The sequence below is a fragment of the Microtus oregoni genome, unplaced genomic scaffold (genome assembly GCF_018167655.1).
Source record: "Microtus oregoni isolate MIOR12 unplaced genomic scaffold, Mior012 000036F_ref0000092, whole genome shotgun sequence".
Lineage (NCBI taxonomy): Eukaryota > Metazoa > Chordata > Mammalia > Rodentia > Cricetidae > Microtus > Microtus oregoni.
Genome location: NW_024543095.1, coordinates 22095465 through 22108037, shown reverse-complemented (window position 1 = coordinate 22108037; position 12573 = coordinate 22095465). Strand labels below are relative to the sequence as shown.

The window sequence follows — 12573 nt, the reverse complement described above, 5'->3', positions numbered from 1 at the left end:
TTTTAAAAGTGGAAGATCAGTGTTGAAGATGTGTTAGAAACCAAACAATTGTCAACAGAACTTCTGCCTGTCATCTTTTCCACAACAAACAGCTTGGGCTTTTACAGTCACTGGGCACAAGAGTGTAAACTTGAGAAAAGGTAGGACCAACAACATAGGATTAACAGTGAGTTGAGCCACTCAGACCATGAGTCTGCTGCAGCATTTCCAGGCCATCCAATTAGCACTAAAAGCTTTGATGGGAAGGGACACTTTAGGAAGACAGAGAAAAAGGAGGAGTCACAGGGCCATAGGAGGGTACCTGAGTCCCCAGGTGCATAAATTAATGTCCATAGTTTCAGCTTGAAGCAGTGTGTTGCTACAGATCAGCATTTTATTTTATTTTTTTTTATGGTTTTATTTTTTTTCTTTATTTTATTTATTTATTTATTACAATGAGGAATACTGAGAATTCAAGAACCATCGCAGTGGGTTTTTGATCCTACTGCACGTACTGGCTTTGTGGGAGCCTAGGCAGTTTGGATGCTCACCTTACGAGACCTGGATAGAGGTGGGCAGTCCTGGAACTTCCCACAGGTCAGGGAACCCTGATTGCTCTTCGAGTAGATGAGGGAGGGGGACCAGATCAGCATTTTAGGTAACTTAATGTTCTTATTTATTCTATTACCTCTGTCACTTCTTCATTCTTAACAATAGGATCTATAATCTAAAAAGAAAAGTTAAGCTTTGAGAAATTATGTTCCAGTGATGCTATCCCTAGGCTATCAGCACGCAGATCCCTCCCCCAACCCCTGGGCTAGTTCTTGGAAGAGATGCTTAGACAAAAACCAATATCATTTAGCAAAAGCGAAGGAGACAACACGTTGTGAGTGGCGTATGTATGCTGGGTTCCTGGGTAAAAAGTGTTTTGATGATTTGCTGTTAGTATCCTGATGCCCTTGATGAATCTGAACTTAGAGAAATTCTGTTGTGAACCAAGGGGTGAGTAACCATCCTCCCAGCTGAACAGTCCAGTCTCTAGATCCTAGGTCCTGGAGCAAAATCCTGGGCCCTTCCCCAACTCATTTCAGCTGCGCTAGCTAGCAGGCAAGACTGCAGGCCGGCTACTCCACCCCTATCAGACTCTGTAATCTTCAATTCCCACTCTGCTCCCAAATCCACCTCTGCCCTGAGACCTAAGTGGCTTCCTGTACACAGATAGCAACTGCAAAGAGTGGACCAGGAACATCCCCCGAGACACAGACAGTGCCTGCCATGGTTGGATGAGAAGGCAAAGGAAGTGTCTGCACCAATTGGAGGAAGAGATGGGTAGATGCTAATACAAGAATATATTCAACATTCTAAAGAGTGTTGTGACCTTAGCAGAACCTAGTGGTCCTACAAGAGGAAGACCTGAACAAACCAATGCAGAGGAACCAAAAGAAAATGACCTTAAAAACAACTTTTTGAAGATGTTAGAGGCCCTTCAAGAGGAAATGAAAAGTTTCCTCGAAGAAACTGAGGAAAAGACAAACAAAAAATAGGGAAAAATCAATAAATCTCTGAAAGAAAGCCAAGAACAAACAGGTAAAGGAAACAGTTCAAGACTTGAAAATTGAAATACAAGCAACAAAGAAAACACAAACCGTGGGATTTCTTGAAACGGAAAACCTGGGTACATGAACAGGAACTACAGATTCAAACATAACCAACAGAATGCAGGAGATGGAGGAGGGAATCTCAGGTATTGAAGATATAATAGAGGAAATAGATTCATCAGTCAAAGAAAACATTAAAGTCATTAAAGTCATAACACAAAATGTACAGTAAATCTGGGACCAAACTTAAAAACACTAGGGTTAGAAGAAGGAAAGCAATTCCAGATTAAAGTCACAAAAACATATTCAACAAAATCATGGGAGAAATCTTTACCAACCTAAATAAGAAAATGCCTATGTAGGTACAAGAGGCTTACAGAACACCAAATAGACTGCACCAAAATGTCCCCTTACTACATAGTAATCAAAACACAAAATATATAGAATAATGAAAGAATTTAAAAAGATGCAAAGGGAAAAATCTAAGTAAAATATGAAGGCAGACCCATCAGAATTACACCTGACTTCTAAATGGAGACTCTGAAAGCCAGATGGTCCTAGATAGACATTAGCTGGGTGGCAGTAGCATAAACCTTTAACCCCAACCCTGGGGAGGCAGAAGCAGGCAAATCTCTGTGAGTTGGAGGCCTGCCTGATCTACAGAGCGAGTTCCAGGACAGGCACCATAGCTACACGGAGAAACCCTGTTTCAAAAAAATGAGAAAGAGAGAGAGAGAGAGAGAGAGAGAGAGAGAGAGAGAGAGAACACAGATGCCAGTGCAGATTACTACATCCAATAGAACTTTCAAATCACCATAGATGGGGAATAATACATTCCATGAAAAAATAAGTTCAAACAATACCTGTCTACAAATCCAGCCCTACAGAAAGCACTAGAATGAAAACTCCAACCCCAAGGAAGTTTGCTGCACCCATGAAACTACAGACAGTAGATAATCCCACACCAGCAAATCCTAAAGAAGGGAACCACATACACATTACCACCAAAAATAACAGGAATTAACACTCACTGGTCATTAATATCACTTAACATCAGTGGACTCAACTCACCTATTAAAAGATACAGCGTATCACAATAGCTACAAAAACAAGATCCATCCTTCTGCTGTATACAAAAATCACACTTCAACTTCAAAGACAGAGATTACCTCAGAATAAAGGTTTGGGAAAGGACTTCCAATCAAATGGACCTAAGAAGTAAGCTGGCGTAGCTATCCTAATATATAACAAAATAGACCTCAAACTAAAGGTAATCAGAAGAGACGAAGAAGGATATTTCATATTTATCACAGCAAAATTTCATGAACATAAATTTTCAGTCCTGAACATTTGTGCCTGAAATACAAGGGCCCCCACATTGTAAAAGAAACATTACTAAAGCTTAAATTACACACAAAACCCCACACACTAATAGTGGGAGATTTCAACACCCCACTCTCACCAATAAACATGGCTACTGGACAGAAAATATACAGAAAAATAATGGAACTAACAGATATCATGACACAAATGGGCTTAATAGACATCTATAGAAAATTCCACCCGAAGACAAAAGAATATACCTTCTTAATTAAACCTCATTGAACCTTCTCTAAAATCCACCACATACTTGATCTCTATTGCTGTTATTTTTATCTTTTGTAAATTGTTTCCCCATAAAGCTTATATTAAACTGCAGATTTTGTGCCATAAAGTGTTTGATGCAACCTTCATCTTTGTAGATGCAGCATAAAGATAGACACAGGAGTCCTTGAATGGCATGCTGAGCAGATTTCTCTCTCATAGTCAGAAGTGCCAAAGAGGCTGATACGTAACAAGTAATTTCTAATGAAGGAAGAAGTTTATAATGGAGCAGTACTCCCCACTCTCAATTGCTACCTAATTCTTAGAGACAGCAGTTAGCTCATCCTCATAGTCTGTAACATTGATTCCCAGAGAACAAGGTCAGTATTTAGAATCAACTCTAATAAGGTCACTGCAGGAACAAGTATTTGCCAGTTATGCCAAAAAAAGAGCACTTTAGGTGCAAATATCAGAAGAGCTGACCATAAATGGGTTAGACAAACAATAGAAATCACACAGCGGCAGTGACATTTTTTATACAGCTCTATGATGTTAGTGATCTAAGATGTTTGAGGTTTATAGCATGAGCCCCCTCTCCCTTCCTTTAGGAATATGTAGAGTTTGTTGTTGCTCTTTTGTGCTTGCACATGGGAGGATGGTGTAAAACTTCCATTCTGCTTTATGATAATCATTCAGAGCCATGGGTTCAATCTTAATTGTTTTGTCTTCAGGTAAAGTCCTGAACTTGGGCCACGAGCACATTTTTGTGAATTTGTGACTAGTGAGAGGTCTTGAGGAAAAATCTTAGGTGTTTTCCTGGGAAATTAGCTTATGATTGCCATTATTGGAGATTTTAGAACTGGAACCTGGCTTAAAAGATAACAGATATGGCAATAGGATCCAAGTAAAGAAATGACAGTGGAGGCAGACAGAGTCTTGTAAGTTAGTGAATGGGCCTATAAAATGGTCAAGGTACATGTCACTTCAAGATGCTGTCATTGAAAGGATTTCTCAAGGTCCTTTCAGTCACAGTTTAGAGAGTTATATTGAAGCAATAAAGAGGATACTGTGGCTAAAGGACAAGTTAAATATTAACTATCTTTTGATCTATCAACTCTGTTTATGAAAGGTGAAACAGAATCTCCAGTGGAAAGTGACCTGCAGAGACAAGGTAAAGATCAAGAGGACACTGTGACAGAGGCTCCCAGGGATCCTTACTGGTGCACATTCTCAAGGAGTGGATCCTATACCTGCGTTCTGTGAGTTCTACAGATGGCTCAGCATCGGAGTTGGCTTCTAGTGAGCTTATTTCTCACTGACGTTCTTTTCTTGGAGGCTGCAAAAATCCTGACTATAGCTACAATGGGTGAGTGCCTTCTGTGAATGTAGAGTCTTGTAAGACCAGGATACTTGGGAGGGGAGTACATGTCTCATAAAAACAGCACGTACTGGATCATCTATACACGAGATTTTATAGCTAGGCCGAGAGAAAAATCTGAGGGAAGTCATACGGAGTGTGCAATGTGGTGCTTAGTAGGGATTGTACTAAGGGTGGGGGTAAATATTACATTGAAATAGCATCCAATGTAGAAACAGCAATAGTGCTCTTTGGTGGAAGATTATTATTGGCCAGAGCTCTGGATTCTCACCCTGGATATTACCTACAATGTAATTGAGAACATGGAAGAGCTGGTTTCTCTCTATGGAGTTTTGACACTTTTTGTGTCTTTACACTTACTTTTGGATTTCTTCATGTCAGTTATTTATGGTAATCAGATTTTTTTCATTTTTCTCCACAAAAATGAACTTATGTTTTATTTCTAGGTGGAAGCCATTATAGAGTGATGAACCAGGTGTCACAAATTCTTCAAGACCATGGCTATAATGTGACCAACCTGCTTCACGAAAATGTTCCCTTCCAAGGTACTTTTAAAATCAATTATATTAAATCAATTTAAGCAGTAAACACTAGCTTTTGATAAAATTTGTGTATTTGGTCTTATTTCAAGAAAAATCATGGTGTGTGTGTGCATGTATAAGTTTTATATATCTCATTAGACTATGGTTTCTTTGCCTCCTATGACATATTTCTGTATGTTACTTCATGGTATAAGTTGACAATGATTGCAGTATGTCCCCCAAATTTTAATGTGCAAGAACCAAGGGTATTAAACATTATTGAGCTCTAAGAATTAGGCCTAGTAAAAGCTGATTGGCCTATAAAGGTTTACACTTGGAAAGAAATTACATTGTCCTTCCAGGTGTGGATTATTTCTCAGTCGGGTAGGTGTTTTTTTTAAAAGAAAGATCCTTTCCTTCTCTGGTCTCTTTCTTCTCTTTTGTCATGTGGTTCTTGTATCTACCACTCATTACACACATCACCTTCTGTATTAAGATGCAGTGAAATGGCACCCAGCAAAGGCTATTCACACAGCTCCATGCAATCCTGGATGGTCAATCTTTAGATCCATGAGTTAAAGTATTTTTCATTTTTATTTTGTATATCTGTGTGTGATTGTATGTATTGATGCATAAATGTCCAAGAGTCCAATGAGGTCAAAAGAAGTGGTTAGGTCACCTGGACCTAGAGTTAAGAGGCAGTTGTGAGCTGCCTGATGGATGTGGTTGTAGGGAACTGAACATGGGCCCTCACAAATGCACACTTTTAACTGCAAAATCATCTCAGTAAAATATTACAAATATAAGTTAACTAATATCAAATATTTTATTATGACAACAAAATAGATTAAATTACTTGAGTGTCACTCCCAGTCAACACTACACATTATTATTGATCATTTGAGAAATTCTTATGTCAAATGTGTCTGATTGTAGTGTTGAACAGACATGCTCTGCCATACTGAGGGCTTTAATTATCTAAGAATTGCTACACTCGATGCCACACAAGCCTCTATGTATTTTTTAATGAGACCTACAATTTAAGAATTATTTTTCAGTGAACTTTATATTTATGCTTAAATTTTAGAATCTGTGATTGAGAAGACCTCAGATTCTTGAAGAATCAGTGGCTCCCCAAAAACTCTTAATTTATTGTATACAGAGAATCATACTCAAACTGAAGACCATCATCAGTCACTGCTGAGAGCTTAGGGCACAGAGCCCAGGAAACTTCAGCTCTTTAACCAGATATATTTTTACAGATTTAATTGTCCTTAATATTCTGGTTTCATAACTGCAATTCATGCTCACCCTGTTTTCTTAGTCCCACAACCATTGATCTATTGCTCAAAGGTACAGACTATCTCCTCCTTTAGCAAAGTATGCACAAAAGATATGCAAAATTTCTCCATAGCAGTGGAACTCATATCTTTTCTTTGTAGATTCAAGTGTTGCTGATTTCAGATTTCTTTTATTTCCCCTCTCTCTTCTCTCCCCTGCCACCATGTCCTCCTATTTGCTCTTCTTGTGTTCTTTCTTTTCTTTTTCTTTTTCTGATTTTTTTCTGAATCAGGCCCAGGCTGTTGTAGAACTCTCTCATGTAGTCATGGTTGTTGTCAAACTCACATGATTGCTCTCTTATCTTAGTTTCTCAACTTCTTGAATTATAAACATGAGTCACCACTCCGAACTCAGAGATCCTTTTTCTGTCCATGAACACTTGACATTTCTGATGTAATAATAGGTTAGTCTTTTTTTTTTGCTATTTCCCAGTAGAATTTTAATGTTAGCTTTTAGATTAGCAAATTTCCATATGGTTTCTGTAAAATCCTTAGTTTTGGCTAGTCCCTCCCCCAACTTTTTGATAACCTTCTGTCATCTTTGCCACTTAAACATTGTTGTTCTCACTATTTTTCTATATTTTCCTTTTTCATGCATCCTTCTCTTACCAGTGGCATCAGATTCCTCTTCCCAGTCATCCGTTGCCTCTTTCTAGTGTCTACAAACATTCCAAGGTCAGGGATGGAAACCTTGCTAGAATATCCCTAAAGTAACTAGTGAATTATTTATCTCCTATTTCTAGTCATTGATTCCTAGAATTCTGAGTTGTGGTAGTGTAGGAAATATTGCCATCTGCAGATATGGATAGGAATATGTATATATTAACCTGGAGTACATTGCCCTAGATTTTCAGTCCTGTTCCACCTATCTGAATCTGTACAATGTCTTCAAAAGTCACCCATTATTCTGTTGTATCCATTTCTTTAAAATGGGGGAAAGCATGGAAGGGAAGTGCATTAACACAAGAACAAAATTTTCTTATTTTCTAGATCCTTTGAAAGATACTCAGTGGAAAAGAGGCCAAACTTTTTGACAAGAACACAGCATAATTTTGTTTTTCATGTAATCATAGATATAGCTGAACCAATTTGTTGGGTCACACCTCAAGGTACTATAAAAATTGGAGGCTGTGTCACCTGTCACAATATTCTGAGCTCTGAAACAAACTGGATAGAACAGAACAGAATGGTATCTTAAACCAGAGGCCCTACAGGCGTCATTCTGAAAAGAAAACCAACAACAACAGAACAGAAAAGCACTTGTAAACCAGAAGCCAGATAATATAACCCTTAACCAGGGGACCCAAAAGGACAGCACAGAATACCTCTCTATGTGAAGGTAACAGAGAATGTTGGATCCTGGAAAGGAATAATTTTCATGTAAAATTCCTTGGTGGCCACTTGGGAGTTTTTCTGTTTTTGAGCTTTCTGAGTTTTCAGTCTCTCTGCAGCCTTTAGATTCTCTACCAATAAAATGATTTAATCGTCTCAGAGCAGGGCTGCCATTGGTTGAAAAGAATCATATGTGCCTATCCTGTCTGATACATGTTCACGGTATCTCTACAGTGTGCTTTTATTCAGAGAGATGGTATTTGCAGAGTTAGAGCAAAATACACCTTTTCTGATTTTTTGTCCTCATATCCTTAGTGGGTTTTTTATTTTATAGAGAACAAGAACAAAGGTAAAGACATCTGTTTGAAATTTAGTCGTGTACCTTTGATTATGTGAATCTTCTCTTAGATGGTTTGTTTTCCTTCATTATCCCTACTTTTTGTACACATAATAGAAGTAGGGGAAAGGTTCTCAAGCCCCAAGCAACCGAGTTTTGTATTCCTTCTCCACCACCAGTTTGGATGACATCTTGGTTTAAGATAAAATTGGAAAAACAACAGCAACAACAGAAACACTAGTGTCAGGACATGATTGCATAAGAATTCCGAGTGCTTATGAATATGGCACATGACTGCTGAACCATAGCTCCAGCCACTTGGCCTCTGTTTATAAACCTCTATGATAAAACATGGTTTGCCATGTGCACTTTGTCCATGTCCACTTTCCTCAGGTGACTCTTTTTAACCCTCAGAGTATAAATTGTCTGATGTCTGAATTGGCTATTGCATGAGACTACTCCATCTCATTCATCAGCTACATCCTACCAGGCCCCACTACACATACAGTGGTAAAGTGTGTATGTATTGACAATCTTCTAAAAGGCACATGCATATTCATTAGGCAGAATGAACAACAAATGTGCTCTTATAGCATGGACTACACCATGCCCTTATTATTATGATGCAGTAACAGTCCACTAGGTATCTTTTCTTTATAGATTTTTTTATTGTTTTTTTATTGAGAAAAGGAGAAAGAAAAACAAGTTTCCACCTCCTCCCAGCCTCCCATTTCCCTTCCCCTCCTCCCTCCCTTCTCCCCCTCCTCCCACCTTTCTCCCCCTCCCCCCACTCCTCTCCCCCTCCCTCTCCAGTCCAAAGAGCAGTCAGGGTTCCCTGTCCTGTGGTAAGTCCTAGGCCCTCCCCCCTCCGTCTATATCTAGGAAGGTGAACATCCAAACTGGCTAGGCTCTCACAAAGCCAGCACATTAAGTAGGATCAAAACCCCATGCCATTGTCCTTGGCTTCTCATCAGCCCTCATTGTTCGCCATGTTCAGAGAGTCCAGTTAATCCCATGCTTTTTCAGTCACAGTCCAGCTGGCCTTGGTGAGCTCCCAATAGATCAGCCCCACTGTCTCAGTGGGTGGGTGCACCCCTCGTGGTCCCGACTTCTTTGCTCATGTTCTCCCTCCTTCTGCTCCTCATTGGGACCTTGGGAGCTCAGTCTAGTGCTCCAGTGTGGGTCACTGTCTCTATCTCCATCCATCACCAGATGAAGGTTCTATGATGATATGCAAGATATTTGTCAGTATTGCTATAGGATAGGATCATTTCCGGTTCCCTATCCTCAGCTGCCCAAGGAACTAACTGGGGACATCGCCTTGGGCACCTGGGAGCCACTCTAGGTTCAAGTCTCATGCCAACCCTAAGGTGGCTCCCTTAACTAAGAATTGTGCTTCCGTGTTCCCCTATCCAACCTTCCTTTATCCAAATCCTCCTTTTTCCCCAAGTTCCCCACATCCTCCCCTTCTCCCTTTTCTCTCCCCATCTCCCCTTACCCCCATCCCACCCCACCCCCAAGATCCCAATTTTCTCCCCGGCAATTTTGTCTACTTCCCATAGCCAAGAGGATAACTATATGTTTTTCCTTTGGTTCACCTTCTTTCTTAGCTTCTTTAGGATCACCAATTGTAGACACCGTGACCCTTATTTATGGCTAGAAACCAATTATGAGTGAGTACATCCCATATTCATCTTTTTGGGTCTGGGTTACCTCACTCAGGATAGTGTTTTCTATTTCTATCCATTTGCATGTAAAATTCAAGAAGTCATTGTTTTTTACCGCAGCGTAGTACTCTAATGTGTAGATATTCCACACTTTCTTCATCCATTCTTCCATTGAAGGGCATCTAGGTTGTTTCCAGGTTCTGGCTATTACAAACAATACTGCTATGAACATAGTTGAACGAATGCTCTTGTCATATGATAGGGCATCTCTTGGGTATATTCCCAGGAGTGGTATTGCTGGGTCCAGGGGTAGGTTGATGCCGAATTTCCTGAGAAACCAAAACACTGATTTCCAAAGTGGTTGCACAAGATTGCATTCCCACCAGCAATGGATGAGGGTACCCCTTCCTCCACAGCCTCTCCAGCAAAGGCTATCATTGGAGTTTTTTATTTTAGCCATTCTGACAGGTGTAAGATGATATCTCAAAGTTGTTTTGATTTGCATTTCCCTGATCGCTAAGGAGGTTGAGCATGACCTTAAGTGTCTTTTGGCCATTTGAACTTCCTCTGCTGAGAATTCTCTGTTCAGTTCAGTGCCCCATTTTTTAACTGGGAAGTACCCTACAACAAATGGGCACAGGAGATCACTTCCTATGTGTAACCCCAACAGCACAGACATTAAGGGCAACATTGAATAAATGGGACCTACTAAAACTGAGAAGCTTCTGTAAAGCAAAGGACACTGTCACCAAGACAAAAAGGCAACCTACTGACTGGGAGAAGATCTTCACCAACCCCGCAACAGACAAAGGTCTGATCTCCAAAATATATAGAGAACTCAGGAAACTAGACTTTAAAATGCTAATTAACCCAATTCTTTAGAGATTTAACAATAGTTCAAACTGTGTTTTTAAAATAGAGATAGGGTGGGTAAGCTAGCCATCTCTGCTTTAAACATCTTTTCTAATAGGTTGTATTCAATGAAGGCCCAGCATCCTTCAATTTTGGGCAGCATTGTTAAATATCCCCTGTTAGAAAGGATCCATAGCACTACTTTTTTTGTCAACTGACTAAGTGCTAAGAACTTTCGAATTTGCTAAATGCACAGCCAAGCCCATCACGGGATGTGGCAGGAAAGTAGTTTAGATGTAGCATCATGAATAATTAGTTTCATTGTAGATCAGTCACTCATTTTTTCCCTCCTGTTTTACATTTGGTGACATTGAAAGGCAGAGATGGTGCAAATTAAATGTAGTGACATATTCTGATATTGAAAACTTTTACTTTAATATGGTTTAATGCATGTGATAACATTTTCCACCAGTTAAATTCCCCTGATATTAATGCTAATTTAGATACACAAAATGTAATATGAGTCCTTTGCAGTTTTCTCTAAAAATCTTTGTGTATGTTCTTGTACAACACTTGATCCACACTCAATTCCTTCTTTTGACTGTTGCTTGACTTCCCTTGGTGATGATGTTTGTCTTTCTAAGCTTCTCATATTAACTACTTCTTCCAGAGAGACCTAACCAGTATCATCAAAGAGAATGGCAATTTTGAAAGGTCCTAGTCTAAAATCAAGTTTGAAGTGAACCATTGATTGTGTTTCAGTGATGCTGTGGCTACTTCTTCATGCAACACCTTTTATAGCAATTGTTAGCTGCGAAATGGAATCAGTAAGGACAGAAAGGGCATTTTCCAAGATCCTCTGTGACTGCTATCAGTGTTGTGTGGTCATAAGCATTCAGTTAGATCTATTCATCTGGATATATATATTTTGTACGGTGCATCCATCCCAACACTTTACTGTGTGCACCACTGCCCTACACACATACTCTCTTCTACCGAAGAGAATCAGTCATAGTTTGTCCTGCAATCTATAATCATGACCTTGTCTGAGATCCAATGTAGGGTTGGTCTGTGTCACATGATGCAAGAACAAAGTAAAGAAAGTTCTAATCCTGTAGTCTCTCATCAAATACTCATTATTGAAACTCTCCTGTTAGGTTCATGTGAGAATTCTGTTTTTGGCCTAGGTCTCTTGATTTGAAATTCTCATCAATAATATGAGAGGATGGGTTAAACTTTTTATTTCTGGTAAAATGAGAGATATAGCTTGAAATTTCAGGAATCAAACTTCAAAAGTGGAATCAGATTATTCTTTACACATGAGTTCTTAGGTGGCTAGTGAAAGCATGGTGGATACTTCCTTCCTTCCTCACTCCCTCCTTCTCTCCTTCCCTCACTTTCCTTGGTCCTTCCTTCCTTCCTTCCTTCCTCCCTTCCTCCCTCCCTCCCTCCCTCCCTCCCTCCCTCCCTCCCTCTCTTCCTTCCTTTTTTCCATCCATCCTTCCTTCCTACCTTTCATTTTTTTTCTTTTTTTGACTAGAGGTAGAACCTTTGAATCTAATCAAACTGCAAAATCTCTTTGTGTGGTGATATTTTGTTTACGCTAAAACAAATAGCGCTTGCCTGAAGATCAAGTGCAGAGCTAAGCAACTAATTAGCCGTAGAGCCCAGGCAATGGTGGCACACACCTTTAATCCAGCACTTGGGAGACAGAGCCAGATGGATCTTTGTGATTTCAAGTCCACTTTGGGCTACATGAGCTTGAATTTGTCTAAAAGAGAAAGAGAGTTCACATATCTTTATTCCCAGCTCTAGGGAGGTGGAAACAGGAGTGATATGGTTGAGCAGAGGGTGGAATATAAGGCTGGAGAAGAGAGGAATTCAGGCAGTGTGAGGATTCCTAGAGGCAGATGCAGACTGAGATGCAGTCAGAGGATTCGTAGGGACAGGATCGCCCTTTCGTCTGAGCTTTGATAGTGGTAAGA

At 39.8% G+C, this 12573-nt stretch overlaps 1 protein-coding gene across 2 annotated transcripts in view; it reads left to right on the top strand.

Moving 5' to 3' along the window:
• The first annotated feature begins 4313 nt into the window (after positions 1-4313).
• Positions 4314-12573, top strand: part of LOC121433022 (UDP-glucuronosyltransferase 3A2-like) — a 31120-nt gene continuing 22860 nt past the window's right edge. For both annotated transcript variants that reach the window (XM_041631254.1, XM_041631253.1), the window contains exons 1-2: positions 4314-4527; positions 4986-5084. In XM_041631254.1, coding sequence (XP_041487188.1) covers positions 4434-4527; positions 4986-5084 — 193 coding nt within the window. In that variant the 5' untranslated portion in view covers positions 4314-4433. The remainder of the gene's footprint in view (positions 4528-4985; positions 5085-12573) is intronic.